This window comes from Nanorana parkeri, unplaced genomic scaffold (assembly GCF_000935625.1).
Source record: "Nanorana parkeri isolate BGI_ZX_2015 unplaced genomic scaffold, ASM93562v1 scaffold94, whole genome shotgun sequence".
Classification (NCBI taxonomy): Eukaryota; Metazoa; Chordata; class Amphibia; order Anura; family Dicroglossidae; genus Nanorana; species Nanorana parkeri.
This window is the reverse complement of record NW_017306362.1, coordinates 1874411-1894027: the sequence shown is the minus strand read 5'-3', so window position 1 is coordinate 1894027 and position 19617 is coordinate 1874411. Positions and strand designations below refer to the sequence as shown.

Here is a 19617-nt window from a genome sequence, read left to right as displayed (position 1 = left end):
TCAAAGGTTTAGCTCAGCCTGCTCCCCCATATTCCAGCAGTGACCCAGAAAATCAGCCCCCCTGCTCCCCCTTCTAGTAGTAACTCAGCAGCTCAGCTCAATCCTTTTCCTATTTCCATTTTAAACCCTACTGTAAACTCTGGGAGGGGGGAGCAGTACAGCTGAGCTGCTTACAAAACAGTTTGAAAGACTTCAGTGCTCCTGCTGTGTATTTGAGGATGAATTTATCTGCAGTGCCTACAGCTACAGAGATAGGTGGGAATTTTTGTCATTTAATTTAATGCTTCTTAAGCTGCTAATATAACCTGGCAGGAGTTATACGCATTACCTAAACTATAATAGATATAATTTAATTCCTAAAACATTTGTTTAAACAGTCTAATGGAAGATTGCTCATAACAAATTCTGAAACCAAAACAAGTCATACATTCCAAAAATACACTCGTCGAGTCCAGATAATATTGAAATCATACCAAGCAAATCATTATTAATTCCAATGACGTTAGCCTACATCACAATCTGCAACCACACAATTGTGGATTCAACCTTTGTATTTATTTTTAATTAGTATCATTATTTTAACAATTATTTTTGTTCAATAAGGATCAATCAACACACCGATCTTCTGCCAGGTCAGAACATTCCTTTTCAATGACAAAGATCAGACCACCCACTAATTTCAATTTGGAAGATACCAGTCCTTTCTTTATTGTATTAGCCATCATTCACACGAGTAAAAGCCTGCCCGTACAGATCCGTGCTTCGTGCACGGCCGTATCGGGCCACTCCCGGGAAGGACAGGTGCTGCGTGTGATTGTACACAGCAGCCTGTTCTTCTCGATGGGAGTACGCGGCCATATGCTCACCCGAACTGCACGTCCGTGCTGGTGCGGATGTCCATACTCGTACGCTTACAGGATGGATCCTATTTGCGTCCGAGCAGGGACACCCGCACGGACGTGCAGGGCGGGTAAGCGTACGGCGGCGTACGGCAGTGTACTCCCATAGAGAAGAACAGGCAAATCACACACAGCACCTGTCCTTCCCGGGAGTGGCCCGATACGGCCGGGCACGCATCATGGATCTGTACGGGCTGGCTGTTACTCGTGAGAATGAGTTCTAAGTCACATTATTACTTATGTAACCAGCACAACAGCGACATGAATCTATCTACATGAATGGTCTACCTTGACGTTGATTTTATGTCTTTGGGTAGCCTAAAATTGGTCACTTATTTTACAATCTGATTGTCCTTTCGATTTACCAACAACTATAAAGATTGATAACCAATATAAGCACTGCGTAAAATTGTTGGCGTTATATAAATACCTGTAATAAATATTAACTACCTCCGGGCCGGCCGTAGTAAAAAAACGGCCGGCCAGGAGCTCTCTCGATCTGTCAAAGGAATTAATATTATTTTTAGGATTATAGAGGATTTAGGTTGCACCAACAGCTTGGAAGTGCTTTACAAATTAAAGGGAGACAGTACAGTTACAATACAATTCAATATAAGAGGGTCCTGATCCTGAGAGCATACAATCTGAAGGGGTGGTTAAGTGATAAACAAAGCGTTAACTGTGTAGCATTGCGCTAATAGAGAAAGTAAAAGTTCACATGTTAGGTAGAGGAGGTATAGGTTTACCCTGAAGAGATGAGATTTCAGAGATTGCCTAAAGGTGGATAGAGTAGGAGATAAAGGGTAGGGAGGTAGGAGGTAGGGAGTTTAAGAAGATGAGAGACTCTGGAGAAGTTCTGGAGGTGACCATGAGAGGAGGTGATGAGGGGGATAGAGATCAGGAGGTCTTGGGAGGAGCGAGGAGGACAGTTTGGGTGATATTTTGATACAAGGTTGCTGAGGCAGCTCAGGGCACACTTGTGGATGGCTTTGTTTCTTGTTGTTAGTATTTTAAATTGTATTTCTGGGGTGACTGAAAGCCAGTGGAGGGATTTGCAAAGAAGGGCATCATGATGACGCCATCATCCACATAGTGGTTGGTAAGGGGCACAGGTTTGACGGCAGCATTGTTTTGGATGCTGAAAGGATTGCTTTAATAGGCCTTGGTAAATCTAAAGCTGACTATACATATTGAAATTCGTTTGTACAATCCTGTATATCCATCTTTAGATTTACCAAAATTATTGTGACCTCAGGGGCTATCTAAACAATCTTCTATAGATCTACTAACAACTATGTAATATCAAGGCCTGTCTCACTGCATACAAATCAACTGGATTGTTCAGGGAGGTCCTCATATAACATAATTTTGGTTAATCTAAAACAGCACACAGAGTGTTATATATATATGGCCAGTTCAAGTGTTGCCTTACGTAATATATGACAAGAGCATTACCTCTCCGAAAATTGTAATAACACAAGCTGTATTTTATTTCTATTCCATTAGGTTTCCTCCTCCAGCCATTATTGGGTGCTTGGAGTGACACCTGCTCATCCAGGTTTGGCAGGAGGCGGCCCTTTATACTTGTTCTTGCCATAGGTAAGTGTTCTATCATGTGTAAAAGGTAACCTGCAAAAGACTTTATGTCCACAAGGAATGTTCAACAATAAGTGGCCTCCAAGGCAGCACTTGAAATTCAACTATTAAAACTGATATAAACCCAACTGAAAAACATTAAAGGAGAACAATGGCGTTAAGCCTTTCCCCATAGTTCTCCTTAGGGTAACGGGAGGACACAAACTAGCGTCCTCCCGTCACCCTAGGCTCAGTATGCCGCGAGCAGCTGCTCGCAGTATACTGAGATGCCGCAGCTGAAGCGGATCCCGACAATTATGCCGGGATCCACCCAGCTGCGTGACTGACAGCTGGCTCTGCCTATCTAGAGGCAGAGCCAGCTGTACCCGCCCTGTCCGTTCCGCCAGTCAGCACTGGCGGGGAGGGGGGAATCCAGCCCCTCCCCTGTCATGGCTGAGAGCCGTGACAGGATCGAGAGGTGAGCGAACGCCGGTATGTGTTCGCTCACCTCCCGATCTACTGAGCCGACCTGTGACAGTCTCATTGTCACAGGTCGGCTAGAACTATGAGGTGAGTGAAAAGCACTCACCTCATAGTTCTCCTTTAAGTTTGACTACACACTGTGTATCATATTTTTATAAAAATACTGTTTAAATGTTTTTTCTTCCTTTTTTGCACCTCAGTGCTGCTGATATCCTCCAGCTTTTCTAGCCACTTCCTGTCTACATGCTCATGCTTCAGCGTCAGCTGCACATCAATGTTCAGGACCGGCTTCCAGATAGTTCTGTCCTAGGGTGACAACACTGCTCCTCCATAGATACAGTACAGTGAGTGAGTGTGAGCATTCACCCTAGAACAGAAAGTGTGAAACTGGCAGGATCACCAGCTGAAAATTAAGGAAAAAAGACTAAAAATAAAAAAACTAAAACTGGCTATACACTGGTAGATTTTTGAACAAACTTTAGTACAGGTGAAACTCGATTAATTAGAATATCGTGCAAAAGTAATTGCAGTGAGTGCTGCAAAAGGGGCCCAAACCAAGTACTGAGTACATATGCATGCTTGTACTTTTCAGAGGTCCGATATTGTTCCATGTACAATCCTTGTTTTATTGATTGCATGTAATAATCTACTTTTTTGAGGTGGTGGATTTGGGGTTCTTGGGGTTTTCATGAGCTGTAAGCCATAATCATCACAATGATGACAAATCACGGCTTGAACTATCTTGCTTTGCATGTAATGAGTCTCTCTCATATATTAGTTTCACATTTTAAGTTGCATTAGTGAAATAAATTAACTTTGCACGATATTCTAATTATTCGAGTTTCACCTGTATGTCCCATCAGAACATTTGATAATGCTATCAGAGACTTGCTTGTAGAATGTCGTTCAAAATTTTGCTCATTCAAGAGAATTTTTCTATCCTGTTCCTTCAAATTTTTTCATCCCTATGGTCAAAATCGGCGATTTAAGTCCATCAACTTAGAAAATTGAATGAACCCCTCCAGTTTTTTGTTTTTTTAAACATTCTAGTGGTGCATGGCCAGCTTTATGCAGCCGTATATTAAATGTTTGCTCTTAGGTTTAAACATGGTTTAAAACAGATGTGCAGATATGAGAGAGCAAATATTCTATGCTGATGTTGGGGGGGTTGGGGATAATGGTGTCTCTTTAAACACGTGCACTATAGTAGCCAAGGACACAGCACATACGAGAAAGACTGACTAGATAAAATTGCATGACAAGAAAAAGGAACTCTGGGAGTGAGCGATAACACTGGGTTATAAAATATGGAACTGAAACACCTTTATGTGTTCAGTGCTTCAGCCAACGCCCTTGGGACAATAATCCCACTATTATCTATTCACTGATAGTTGTCTAGGTGAGTCAACATCTCAACAAAGCACTGCGATCATCAGTAGAATGGTAATGGCTGGGCAGAGCACAAGGCTGCTCATAGAATGGTAGAGTTTGGAATCGATAAATAGGCTTACCAATTCTCATAGTGGTCACTGGTCATGAAGAGCCAATACCCAGCTCAGCCTAAAGCCCAATTGAAGCTTCCTTTATTATTACCATAATGAAGTCAGGCTACACAATCAGTAAGAGTTGTGGGCTCCTTTTTTTATTTATTTTTTAGCAGTTCTAGTTGCTGCATCAAGGGTCCGAGAAGCACAAAGTAGAGATGAACTGTTGCTCAGAACTGCACTTTGGGTCTTTTAGTGGTCTGATAACTAAATCAACAACACTCACGCTCCCTGAGCAGTGCTGTAATTGGATCACTAGGCACTCGGCACTGGGCAGGTGGCATATAGATACAGTAGATAGACAGACAGACAGACAAAGGTAGATGGGTGCACAGCTATGGCATAGATAACGAGAAGGTAGCAGGTGACAACAAGATATCTCACTGGTGTTAAGTAATTGCCTGTCCATGTTCTCATTCCTGGGGAACCAGAACCTCTCTGTATAGAAGAGGTAAAAATAAGCCTTTGCCCACTTAGATATTATTTCCTAGCATATTAGAAATTTTCTGTGTACAACAACGATGGCTTTCTACACTCAGAAGAGATACTCTCAGAAGATCATTTCTTGTCTTCACTAAACTCCAACATGGTCAGATAGTTGCCTGCCCGTTGTAAGCTCATCTGGCTGTTTGTGGATCACATGTGAGCAAAATATTCCTCAACGATGAATACTTTTCCAATAGTGTTTCTTGCTTTTTTGTTCTAGGAGCCTTATTTGGCCTCACGCTGCTGCTGAATGGGAGGGACATTGGCCTGTCCGTGTCAGATACACAGGTCAACCATAAATGGGGCCTCATTCTCACCATCTGTGGAGTCATCCTCATGGATTTTAGTGCAGACTCTGCAGACAATCCCAGCCATGCCTACATGATGGACGTGTGCTCACCAGGGGATCAAGATCGGGGACTCAATATTCACGCTCTGCTTGGTGGTAAGAACTTCCTACACATATAAACCCACCTCCACCCCTCCGGCCTTTCAAATTAAAAACAAGATGCCTTACACCCCACCGCTGTTGTCGTTGTACCCCTTTGTACAGGTTATGTCACAAAAACTGGCAATATAGAAATAGATCATGACAAGCTCAAAGCCTTGGGCATGTAAAAGTAATGAAAACCGTAAATCATGAATGAATTACCTTTAATAAGCTGCATTTCTAATGACCATGTTCACTGGCCTTCAAATGACTACACATGACCCCCATTATAATTTTGCAACAACAGCCAAGTTGTTTGTTTTAAGGTCATTGCAAAACACAAGGGAGCACTATTTGTCCATGAAAAAGAGGTTTAACCTCCTTATAAGGAAGGGGCTCTTTACCGGATGAACTGTAAAAATGTGAATTGGACTTCCACGGGAGCTAGTTCTATCCAACTCAGTAGAGTCCTTCAAAAAAGGGTTGGATGTGTTTTTGAATGCACAATTATAACTGACTATTAATATGTATAAGAAATAATTGTGGATTCTTTATCCACCGAGTGTCTGATTACCTTGGAGATCAGGAAGGATTTTTGTTCCCTGCCTTATAAAGGTTTTTTGCCTTTCTTTGAATTATCTCTGGGTTTAGGGTTCTGACGATGTAGGTTTTTAATTTATTTTTGTCTTATGGATATGTCTTTTTTTCAACCTAGTTATGTAACTATGTACTGATTCTTTTAGAAAACAAAAATATATTATCCCCATGTCCCCAAAATACCTTACCTTCCATAATGCAAGTAGGCTTTTTCCTGCTTACCCCCAGCATGACTGTGCTGTCATTCAGCCAGAGATGAGCACAGGTAGATAGCTTGTAAGGATGTTGAGTACTGGAGATCTGCTTACTTGTGCTGTAGCCGCTTTCCCATTTCAAGGAAAGTGGATGTGTCATAATTTCTAATTTCAGCAGCTCAAAAGTTTTATAGCAATATCCTGCCTTTCAACCACTTTACAATAAATAGGTTTACTCCCCTTCATGACCAGAGCAATTTTCAATGATGTCAACAGCAGCGATGAGCTGTCACCGGATGCCACCAGAGATATCTTCTTCAATAAAAGAAGAAACTGTATTTTCTTCATTAAAAGTTGGAAGACATGCATCACGGGAGTATGGGGAGGTTATTCCAATTGTGCTATAATAGCTGAAGGATCTGAGTTTACTGAGATTGCTTGCCAACTGTTAATTAAGAAAATAAAGTTTATTCTGCTTATTGAAGACTATGTCCCCTGTGTGGGCTCAATGCTGCTGCAGACAATTCTTCCTTCAAGTCCCTGGATGGATAGGTCCAGGGAACGTGTGATCCAATTTGCAGGTGATGGAAATGCCACAGCGGCTGGGTCCATGGAGGTTATGAATCAGAAAAGGACCTCAAAGCCAAAGTAGGTGGGTTGGAGTTTCTCCTTCATTCGGGACAGCCAGGAAAGCAGAACAAATGAATAGGCAGCCGTGGCCCAATGATAACTGATACTACATTTCTATATACATTACGAGCTGGTTCGTTAATTAGGTCTTTCCTATGCTATGCAAAACTGTTTAGGATAGAATAGCGAGGGATTAGAACACAAGTTATTATTGCTTTGGGTGTTTAAAGATCTCCTCCTTCTGCAGGGCTTAAACATGATAGGTTGTATTATGGACTCACAAACTGGCACAAATCACCATGGATTAATTACTTGCTGTGTCGGGTATAGCCAACACCAAAATTTCCTGTTTCACCAATGCTGGCTATACCCTACACGGCAAGTGAGTAATCCCTGGTGATTTGTGCCAGTCCATTATACAGCCTATCATGTTTAAGCCCTGCGAAAGGGGGAGGTCTTCAAACCCCCAAAATGTGTTGGATTTTCTTTTCTGTCCTTTAGGAACCTATTCCATTATTAAATGTTTTGGACTCTTATTCTATCTTGTTTGGCCTTCCCATTGGACTGTATATATATACGTACTGTATATCTTCAACACTGGATTCCCTTGTATGTGGGAGTTCCCTTTTTTTGTTGATAGTGGCCTCACAGGAGCCATTGCTTTATCGCGTTTAGACCAATCATCTAAATTAAGCTTATATATGAATCCAGCCCCTCACCAGGCTTGTATGGCGGTCTGGGTCCCTGTTAGGGAGATTCAACTTCTCTATTTGTCCCATTAACTGTTATCACTGAACGTGAGAGAAGAGCCCAAATTTGGGGTTGTCATTAGAACAGGAATTGAATGGAAAACTACCAATGGGGACACTAGTTCTGGTGACCCTGTTGACCATTAGGGCTTTGCTTCTCTTTGGGGCAATTTCCTTTCATTTACTGTTGTAGCTATCAGACAGAAAGTGAAAGGAAAGCCCTCCAGATGGATGAAAGGGGCAAGGCCAGGGACAGTCAGACTAGGAAGGAAAGGGCTAGACAATGCTGGATGCTGGATCCTCCAGCCAGGAAATGAGGTGGGTTCTATCTGACGTCCTGCGGCTTCTATTGCTCATTGTGGGGAGATCACAGTATGCGGTGAAATCAAAGCAAGCAATTTCAGTCCAGGAGAGAAGCCGGTACAGCTGTGCAAGACTGGCCGTCATGCAATGTGGGCCCCTTTCCCCCGTGTATTGGCGCTCATGTTGGGGTGACCTCCGCTCTACACCTGCTTATTTTTAGCTCGGTCTATCGGCACGCTGTGTGTACAAATTGTTTTTATTTGCTGTCGCCTGGAATTCATCTATAAAAGATGGAAAGCAAATAAGAAGCCCAGGCAGCTGCTAGAATTTCCTGCTGATAGGCCGACAGACTTGCAACAGGATCTATGGTGGGCTGTGTGGACCCTCAAGTGGCTGTGCTGGTTCTATGATGGCAAAAAAGCTGATATTATAACCCTCTCTTACTCTATCTTGGCTTCAGTTCTACTTTAAGGCCCCTTAAACTGTTCTTAAGGTATACAAAAGTGCCTTTTGAGTGAGTATTATTGTATGTATTTTTTGCATGCTTTGAATGCAGTTGTACACGCTTAGCATTGTTGCTTATTTTTTCTTGACAAAAACCTACTGTGGCAAATCGTTGTGTGGTCAGTTAGTCTTGGGTTCTTCTTTGATTGTTTCCTTAATCTGACGATTTTTATTTCTTGCTTTAGGCCTTGGTGGTGGTTTTGGCTATGTAGTTGGTGGCATTAACTGGAACAAGACAAGCTTTGGAAAAGCCATGGGAGGACAGTTACGGGTTATCTATATGTTCACATCAATAACACTGACGATCACCACAGTCCTAACGTTAATCAGCATTCCGGAAAAACCTCTTCAGTGTTTCAACAAAAAGAAGAAAGTGATGAAAAGCCCAAGTCTTCCCCTGCCTCCATCACCTCCCATATTTTTTGAAGAGCAAGGAAATCAACAACAACAACCCTCACAAAACTCAAACCACTTATATGCAAGCTTCACCAGTCCGATTTCTCCTCTCAGCCCACTCACACCAAAGTATGGCAGCCTTATCAGCCGTGACAATTCTTTAACTGGTATTAATGAGTTTGCCTCCTCTTTTGGTACTACCAACATTGACAGTGTACTCATTGACTGTTTTACTGGAGGGCTAGATGGTTTCACCACAACCTCTGGTAGTTTGCCAAGGCAGGCCAGTAGCCTCCCTCGAGTACCCGAGAATCTGTACTGCAGTGGTAACCGAAGCCTTGACTGCGCAGACAACCTGACAAGTCCCGGCACAGATAGAAGCAGCTTAAGAGTTGGGTCCCTTGATGCACCAAAGCCAAGAGCATCAGGAATTCTGAAAAGGCCGCAGTCACTGGCCATTCCGGATATAGTTACGGGAACATGTCCAGAGAGCAGCCGGAGACGGAATGTAACCTTTAGCCAACAGGTAACATGGACAGAATAATAATTGTATACCAATAGATAATGGTGTAGGAATGGGGACACAGCACCTACCAGGGTAATTTTTAAGCCCCTTATTTGACATTTTTAGAATGACTGCATACTGGGAATCTGTATGTAAATGTTTCATGAGCTTAAATGTCATAACATATGACATGGGTCATTCCAAATGCATAACTATGGAAAAATGCAACATTTTGAGTTTCCACTAGAACAGGAATTAAGGGGAAATCTCTCATTGCAGGAAGTGAAGGGAAATCTCCCTATTGACACACAGCACAAACCTGGCAGGTGTTGTTACCCTTTCCTTATATAAATAATAGTTCTTGCTTTACCTATACTTTAAATGTGATCCATTTATTAAATAATTTGTTTGGTTATCTGATTCTAATTTATATGCCTATAAACATTTGCTCTATAAAACGGAACCTTTTCCGAGGGAAACATGAAGGCTTCAATTGCTGTCTTCAGTTTCTGCAAATACTGCTGTCATGCTGACCCTCTGGCTAGAACACTTTAAGCCACTAGCCCAGAACAAGTAAATGGGTAAAGTCTTCTCACTTTACTCTGAGTTTTCTGATCTGACAGTGACTCGCACAATATTGCAGCCAGAGGGCCAGCATAACAGCCAATCAACTAACGTATTCAGAAAGAAGTTAGCACAGCCCCCATATTTCTTCTAAGAAATGTTCATTTTAAAGTTTAGCTCCAGCTAATCAGATATTTAAAACTTAAGTGGACACCAATAGTTTGAATCACCCTTTGCCTTCTTATATCTCACGGAGACTTATTTTTTCTCTGCTGTCTCCCATAACACTATAACACAGCATTGCTATCACAGCATGACACCATCACTTGGCTTTGTGGACCACCATGGCATTCCCGAAAATAAGATACCAGCTTTGGATGGGGTCAGCCTTTAAAGTCTTTAGGATTCCCAATGCCATTTCCTACCGGCTGCACATAGTCATCTTCCCTTCACTTCCCCAATGCTCTATTTGGCTGCATGGACTGAGTAAAGGGGTGTGAGTAAAGGAACAGATGTCTAAGCTCCAAGTGCTGGGTGTCTAAACAATCAATCACCGACAACGTCACATGCGAACAAGTGGAGTAACTGACATCTTCCTCCATACTTAGAAGTATAGGGCATTTTTTTCACTCCCATTGGCTGAGTAGGGGTGAATATGTGCAGCTGGTGGGGCCTCCAATAAAGTAAACCTGTTGTCCTGCATGGGCAATGAAATGTGTGACTTTATTGAGTTTTTCACTCCCATTGGCTGAGTAGGGGTGAATATGTGCGGCTGGTGGGGCCTCCAATAAAGTAAACCTGTTGTCCTGCATGGGCAATGAAATGTGTGACTTTATCGAGTTTTTCCTTGGGTTTTTATCTTGCCCATATAACCTTTTGTTAAAAGCAAGATGGGCAAACAATGGGTACACCAAAGAAATCAATGGGGGGGATATCACCTCTGGTTATCTAAACGGGGAGGGGTGGTGCCTAGGCAGGCAAACCACCTTAGCACACACTAGGAGAGGTAAATAAAGTTAGGTTGCGTGTATGTAGATGAGGCGAATTAAATGTGTTCCTTCCTGGGCATATGAGGCACAAGCTGTACCATTTGATGTTTACGATTCAGATTTAAACTCTGCAAACTGGTTCTCATTAAATGTTGTAACTAAGTTTGAGGACATATAAGGTGACTGTGCATGACTTAATGTTACATGGTTTGATTTCTAGGTGTTTCTGACTATATTGTATGCTGATATGGAGTTCTTATGGTGCAGGTGGCTAACATATTGCTGAATGGTGTAAAGTATGAAAGCGACCTCAATGGATCCACCGAGATATCTCATCAGAGGCTTTCCATGAAACTCCTGTGCTCGTCCATCTGCCACATGCCTAAAGCGCTGCGCAATCTATGCATCAATCATTTTCTAGGTAAAGTCTGAGATCATGGCTGTGTATGGTTCAAGAACTTTGTTAGTACATTGCAATCCTTGTACCAAGACTTTCCTTTCCATCCCAGGGATCTGGACAGTGCTGTAAATCTTAGCAAGCCTCACTTATCAGGGTGCCCGAGGGAAACATGGCCTTGGTCAGTGCTGTTAATAGAAGTCAATCAGATGTCCTTTTCATTCTCTGAGCATGAAACTATTTTTGTCTTAGACACTTTTCTGTATGAATAACTTCTCCACAGGATGCAATAATACAACAAGTTTGAATGGGTCACTCATTCTTTTGGATCTTGAGTCTAACATAGGCAGACTAGGAAGACTGGTTTAAGGAAAAGTGAATGTTATGGGTTTCTAGGTAATATATCCCTTACCAGGAAGTAGGGACCATTCTGGCACAGCAACATGAAGCAGGATGTTTCTAGAGCTGGTCATTCCTTGTGGTTGCATGTGGTGGGCATGAGATTAGCAGGTTTCAATAAAGTCCAAGTCGTGTTGATTGTCCCAACAAGACTTGTCTTTTTGGTTGCCAAATGACTTTACCTATTAGCTGTGGAGGAATTGCCAGTTCAACAAAGATTTTTTTTCCTAATACACTCCAAGTGTACTTATTTTAGTGGACCAGCCTCCGATTTTCAGATGCCTAAAGAGGCCAGCATTTGTCCTTAAAGTGAACCAATGCTTTTGGACTTACCTTTCCTTTACTCCCTCACCGCTCCATTCACTGCTTGGTGGTTGGCCTCTTAGGCTCCAGCGTTGTCACATAGGAGTGAAGAGAGAGACCTAAGCCATAGGACTGGCTAAAATTGACTTGGAATTTATCCCTAGGCTTCTTCGCCAGAAGGATCAGTGGAGGAGAGAAGGGCAGGAAAGCATATTATGCTGCAGGGACAAGCTTTATTATGATCCTGTTAGAGTCATTGTAAGTTTTCCAGTTTTTATGAATCAGCCCCAATCTGTATACATGCATGAATATTTAAAGTCTAATATTAAGCCTAAACTTTTTTTTTTAAATGAGTAGATTAGTAAAGGAATTTTTTTTTACTGGCTATGTCTTATCAGTGATATTTCACTTCAATTTCTGTCCCAGAGAAACATCAGGAAGTAAGGGGAGATCTCCTTAAACGGGATACCCTCTCTTAGACAAGTGTTACCACCAGGGCCGGATTTACTCTCTCTGCTGCCCCAAGGCCCCTCTTCCCTGCCAACCCCGCGGTGGAGGTGGTAGGATTGGTTTTATTTTTACATTTTTTTCTTAATTTTTTAAAACTTTTTTTATCACTTTTTTTAATTATTTCTTATCTTTTACTTTTTTTTATTTTCACTTAACTTTATTGCTATCACACAGGAGCTAACAAGCCCTGTGTGATAGCATTTGGAGGTGACAGGTTCTCTTTATTGAACTGACGTTCTCAGCTCTAAAACCCGCTCTCCATCCCGAACTACCTTGCCGTGGTCCCAGGTCCCCCAGAAGAGCGGGGGATCCTGAAAACCACGGCGGGGAGGGAGGCGGCCAGCAGGGAGAGGCAGCCAGAGGTGGGGGCGGACCATGGAGGGGGGGTGGCAGGGGAGGATTGACGAGCAGGCTAATTACAATGCCAATTCACTTGTACAAAATGAGCTGCAGCTGCATTTAGCCCTGCTGCTTGCCCAAAGCAGGATTAAATGTAGAAAAAACATCCCACCTGCGACATCGCTGAGATCACTTGTACAAAACAAGCAGCGGCTTCCCTGCTGTACATTTAGCTCTGCTTGCCCAAAGCAGGGCTAAATGTATAAAACAACTACCCGCCCGGCGCCCGGAACTGCATGTCCCGGGCACCGGGCGATAGGAATTCCATACCTCTGCTGCCCCTCTACTCCCTGCTGCCCCGAGGCCAGGCCTTGGTTGACCTTGTGGGAAATCTGGCGCTGGTTACCACAACATGTGTCCCCATTGGAAGATTTTCCCCTCACCTTCTGTTCCTGTGACAGGAAAAATGTTGGATTTACTGTCACTTCTTATTCGAAGACAATAGTCATTAGCACATATAGACAGATATAGAGAGTGTGAATTTCTCCAGTGGGGACGTAGACAGAAATAAAACCTCACCCTACTCTACCAAAACAAATGTTTCAACTTTTCATACAATTTCATTGCAGTGGTAGCTTTTTAGATATGTTTATAGTTCAAAAAGTGGATCAGTAGGAATTATTGATCAATTATTGATTAAATGATGCAGGAAAATGTTGGATTGAAGTAATTACTAGATAAAGGCTTTTATAGAGACTTGAACAGTATCAAACCTTCCAGCTTTCATCCACCTAGGTAGCTTTCATCAACCTAAACCTATGTTTGTAGGTATGTGTGTAGGTTGGTGGATAAGTGGAAACATTGCTTTTTGTCTTGCAGGTTGGTTGTCATTTGAAGGAATGTTGCTATTCTATACTGACTTCATGGGTGAAGTGGTCTTCCAAGGAGATCCTAGGGCTCCGCACAACTCCGAGGAATATCATAAATACAACGCAGGTGTCACAATGGGATGCTGGGGAATGTGTATATATGCCTTCAGTGCAGCTCTTTACTCAGGTATCTGTACTGTGATTCTTCCAGTTGCTTTATAAAGCCGGTCACACATGTTCTGATTGTGCAATGTCCTTTTAGATCTACTACAAACTGTCTAGTGTGAACATCGACCTGATTGGATTGTTTCTGCTGATTGGTTATAAACTGAATGGATAGTTAGTCCCGACCGGGTTATAGACTATAAGTATGTGGACACCCCACTTTTTCAGGATTTGGGTTAAGCCTCATGGTTCCACGGAAGAGTGTTGTTAATGCTACAATATAGAAAGACATTTTAGACAATTATCACAAGGCTTCCAGCTTTGTTCAAATTTTGTTATGGGGCCCCATAACCTGTAGCTACGCCCCTGGTCAGCATTACTCTCTGCATCATTACACCGTGACTGTCTGTGAGGTTTCACACTCACAATATGTCCTCAGTTTTCCAGATGAAATTACATTGGGCTTGGCGTCATTCAACCTGGAAGACTGAGGACCTCTAGTGTCAAGAAAAAATTACTGCGCGGGGCAGCACCAGAGCTGGAGGGGAGGTAAATATATATACAGGTGAAACTTGAATAATTAGAATATCGTGCAAAAGTAATTGCAGTAAGTGCTGCAAAAGGGGCCCAAACCAAGTACTGAGTACATATGCATGCTTGTACTTTTCAGAGGTCCGATATTGTTCCTTGTACAATCCTTGTTTTAGTGATTGCATGTAATAATCTACTTTTTTGAGGTTGTGGATTTGGGGTTCTTGGGGTTTTCATGAGCTGTAAGCCATAATCATCACAATTATGACAAATCACGGCTTGAATTATCTTGCTTTGCATGTAATGAGTCTATCTCATATATTAGTTTCACCTTTTAAGTTGCATTAGTGAAATAAATGAACTTTGCACAATATTCTAATTATTATTCGAGTTTCACCTGTACATACATACATAATATTTCAGCCAGGATTGGGTTTTTTAAGACCTGTTGGGGGACATTTTTGTTATGTACCTAGAATTGGACATGAACACATTGGTAAGATAATCTACTCAAGCTCATATGTTTTACATGCGTAACTAAAAAATCATAAAACACATATATACTGTTTTATAATTGTAACTGAAAAGGTATCTGTTGGCATATACACTATGTATTGTGGCTAATTCAATTTCAGAACAGCCTGTCTGGCATACAAAACCTTTGAATATCCTTTCACGAGATGCAGTCACCAAAAAGACACCCTTTTAACATTTCTTTTTCTTCTTTTATACTTAAGCCATCCTGGAAAAGCTGGAGGAATATTTCAGCATTCGCACCCTGTACTTCATAGCGTATCTTGCATTTGGACTGGGCACTGGTCTAGCCACACTGTGTAGTAATCAGTACATCATCCTGTCCCTATGTATTACACATGGAATCCTCTTCTCCACACTGTGCATCCTGCCATACTCACTTCTCTGTGATTACTACCAGAATAAGAAGGTACGTATGCTTCTTTTAAAGTAGATGTACACACGATCACTATAATCTATCTTTCAGTTTAAAGGTTCATGCACAAGGGCACCTGGGGCCGTACAATGTAAAAAGTGGGCATATTTCCCTGCCCAAGCCACAGCTACTGTGTACAGCTGCTCATAGAAATCAATGGCTGTCCATGGCTGTAGGTGGGTATACGCTGATACTTGTGTAAACATAGGCATGCATACAGACGTACAAGACCGGATGCAGACAGTCTGTATCCAGTGGCATATGTCAATATGCATGACCTAAGTAGGCTAAATACATTCCAGGTGCAGCAGAATCTTGCAGGTAATATTCTATAGAAAGCAGCCACAGAGGGAAAGCCTGTCCCTTGCCAGCATGCTGAATACAATGACCTATGCTGTCTCTGTGTGAAAGCAGTGGTCTCTCTGCACAGGTCCCACATACCCCTGCTAAGCCGGACCCAAAGCTCTCCAATCAGCAAGAAGCATGCGCTATGCTGATTGCAAAGCTTAAGGTATGACTCATTGGGGGTTGTTTGTTTTTTTAACAATCTGTTAATACAATACTACTGTGGTTCGGTGGCACTTCTGTAAAGTAACAGGAGCATTGCTGGATTCAAAAAACTGTCTAAACCCAAGGACAAAAAATAAATGTAACATATTGCACGTGACCAGATGTGGTGGCTGCATTAGCTTTCTTTATGCCAAGTACATTTTCTGTCAGTACAATGAAATACATGTTGATCTTACTAGATATCCAGTGTCTTTGTAGCTTCCTGCACTTACATTTCAAACAATGTTATCAATTTTCCTAACTATCTTAAGTGAACTTCCCAACACCACCACTTTATGTTATGTAGATGAGGAGAGGGATGAAAGGTGAAATCTCCCCAGTGGTGTCACAGACAAAAAAAACCCTGATATAAATTTAACTTTCCCCACTCTATAAAAAAAATGGGTGCAGTTATGCTTCATGGTGATCTGGGCTTTTCCACAACTCCAGAGGAAAAGGTGTGGACTTTCTACCTACCAGGCACAAAAATGGCACTTGAATATTAGATGTCAAGAGATAAAAAATAACTGTTTCCAAGAACCACCCGCACTCTTTGCGGTCTGCAACCTTCCTTCCAACCTGACGTCACTATGTCGCTCTGATGAAGGGTCTCTGCAAGGTCCCGAAACGCTGGCTTCAGCTTCTAATGACATGCCGTGACATTTTTCAATAAACATATCAAAGAGATATTGAATTCGTCCGTGTGTGTGCCGGTGACCTGTTGAGATAAAAATAATCTTCCTGGGTAGATATTTGTGCTCTACAGTCATGTATGGTCAGCCTACAGGGACCCATGTACTGTAGTAATGAACATAATGCTTTAAGGATGGGGGAGGCAAAGATTGGAATTCATTCTTCCATTAATTAAGGTTTTAATGTTGGCAGTGTGCTCTCTTCTTCCAGCAGCAGTGGCTGAGATCACTGTTAATGGGCACACTTGAACGTGCTGGGAGCTCCCGCTGGGGACACACTTCTTCACCTGGCTCAACCTGCTGTTCAGCCAAGGCAGAGGGGGGGTTGATCACCTAGAGGTTTTGTGCAGACAGGTTGTGCAGAACCTACAGGTATGCATATGTAAAGTGCTTTGCAATGTGTCGGGGATGATGGAAAGCATTTGGGATTTTTTGGCAAAAGGTGAACTAACCCTTTCAATTTTATAGTACCTATGTTTCCTAGCCTCCTCCATTGCAGTATATTATTTTCTCCAAAAGAATAAGTGCATTTTGAAAGAAACTTGTCACCGGAGGAATATGGCAGCTGCCATTGCAAAATTATTTTTAAAGGTGCCTTCTTCCGGGTCATCATTCTTTACGTCATGCTTTACCAATAAACGATTCACTGACCTGGAACAAGTATGTTCATATTAGGCATCCTGACACCTAATATATCCCTGCTTTTCCCAGGCTGATATCTCACCAAGCAGTAAAGAAAATTATGTTCTTCATAATAAATTATAAATGGTCGTTTCCATGTTTCTGTCCCAACAAGTTCCTTTGGAGGCAAGATGTTCTACCTAACCTAACATATCTGGTACCAAAAAGTTCACATGCCTATGTCAATTGATCATTTCAGCATACAACCCATGCACCATTAAAAGAACATCCCATATGTGTTTAAATATCTATTATATATTATCATATCTATATCATATACAATATTTAATCAATAAATGTCTTTTTTCCAGTTTGTAGGTTCCAGCGCTGAGGGTACCAAACGTGGGATGGGTGTGGATATCTCCCTTCTCAGCTGCCAGTATTTTCTCGCCCAGATCCTGGTCTCCATTGTCATGGGTCCTCTGACGTCAATTGTGGGGAGTGCCAACGGAGTCATGTACTTCTCCAGCCTCATGGCATTCGTGGGCTGTTTCTACTCCTCTTTATTTGTTATCTACGACATTCCACCAAGTGGAGATCTGGATGACGAGGAGCAGCCGCTTCTACTAAACATTTGAACTGTCTACAGAAAGTTTGTAAACGGAACTTGGTTTTAAACTCAATAAATACATGCTAGATATTGAGCTGGCTTTTTGGGTATTTTTGACCCGAGGTTCTAATGAAGCCACCACAGAATAAGAATAAGTGACACAACTGTGCAGAATAAATCATTATACATGTCACAGCATGGGTTGTATGGGATATTTGTGTGATGAATTTGTTTTTGAAAAGCAATTGACATATAATATCCACAATATGTTACAAAAATATAAAAATACTGGATAACCAACCTACACCAATCAGCCATATCATTATGACCACTGAGAGGTGAAGTCAATAACATTCATATTCTCATTGCACTTGGAAGTGGATGGGATATATTAAATGAACATTTTGTCCCTGAAGTTGGCGTGTTGGACGCAGAAAATTTGGCCAAGTGTAAGGATTTGAGCAACTTTGACAAGAGCCAAATTGAGATAGGTAGATGACTGGGTCAGAGTAACCCCAAAGTTGTAGCTCTTGTGCCATGTTCTTGGTCTGCAGTGGTCAGGACCTACCAAAAGTGGTCCAAGCAAGAAAACCAGCTACAGGGTCATGGGTGGCCAAGGCTCAGTTATACACATGGGGAGCGAAGGTTGGCCCTTGTAGTCCGATCCAATAGAAGAGCTACTGTAGCTCAAACTGCTGAAATAGAACCACAACATACCTTCAGAGGTCTACTGGAGTCAATGCCTTGATGGGTCAGGGCTGTTTTGGTGGCAAAAGAAGGACCTACTCACTATTAGGCTGATTGTCATAATGTTATGGCTGATATGTGTATCTTGCGGTGATGCAAAAATGCAGATATTTAAACACTGAAGCAACAGAAAATACTAAAGCAGAACTCCAGGCAAGGATTTAAATACAAAGTTGAGCCAAATATATAGGAAACATTTTTACTTGTGAGAGCATTTGTGAATGTGTAAAGACACTAACCTTTGCCAGACAGCAAAAGGCAGTTCTTCGACCTGCCCTGATGCAGCAGCAAATGAACAGGAATCCAGTGATTCAGGCCGGAGACGCTGTGAGGAGTGCAGGGGGACATATTGGACTTTAATACTGATGCAGCAGCAGACATCTGTCAAGAACACACCCCCAGCTTGCTGATTGGACAATGAACCAGCACGCTGGTGATGACATCTCTCTGCGTATTCTGCTCTCTTCTCCTATCAACATGTTCTTTGTTAGTAAATGAAGCGGGGTCTGACTGGCTAGCCATCCCTCTTCAAGTCTGAATCCTACTGCATAGGAAAATACAAAATGCTGATAGCAAGACAAATTCAGATACACTTGTTACATTAAAAAAAAAAAAAAAACATTTATCTTTTTTAATAAATCCATAAATGCATCCAAAATGTTGAAGCTTCGGACACATTTCAGAACTGAGCCAAGCAAGTAAATGAGAAATAATGTAGAATAGACAAAGCAATACATATATTTGACCACTAGGTGGTGCGGTTTAGCAGTGTGTGTGTCTAGATGAGCAAAATGCAGTTATTGAAACTGCAAATATTTGGAGATCCCCAAAGACACTTGTTAATGTTGCACTTCTTCATTTTTATAACCTGCATTAAAGTGGAAGTAAAGTTGTAAATAAAAGAAATCTGATCGGCAGGCTTTCTATGACAGAAGGAACTGTGTAAGTCAATTCTGCCGTAAAAGCTTCTTGCTGCCATTCAGCAATTTTTTTTGTCTGTACAGTGAGCCGTGCATGCTCAGACCAGGCAGGCCGAGGTGATGTAAATCCGGTGTGCATGCATGGGAGTTACATCATTGGTGCCCGGC

The 19617-nt window shown here is 42.0% G+C and overlaps 1 protein-coding gene across 1 annotated transcript in view; it reads left to right on the top strand.

Moving 5' to 3' along the window:
- The window catches only part of SLC45A1 (solute carrier family 45 member 1), a 23929-nt gene extending 6065 nt beyond the window's left edge, over window positions 1–17864 (top strand). The window contains exons 3-9 of the mRNA XM_018552679.1: window positions 2406–2498; window positions 5208–5432; window positions 8580–9316; window positions 11116–11269; window positions 13676–13852; window positions 15099–15304; window positions 17544–17864. Coding sequence (XP_018408181.1) covers window positions 2406–2498; window positions 5208–5432; window positions 8580–9316; window positions 11116–11269; window positions 13676–13852; window positions 15099–15304; window positions 17544–17810 — 1859 coding nt within the window. The 3' untranslated portion in view covers window positions 17811–17864. The remainder of the gene's footprint in view (window positions 1–2405; window positions 2499–5207; window positions 5433–8579; window positions 9317–11115; window positions 11270–13675; window positions 13853–15098; window positions 15305–17543) is intronic.
- Window positions 17865–19617: the final 1753 nt, after the last annotated feature.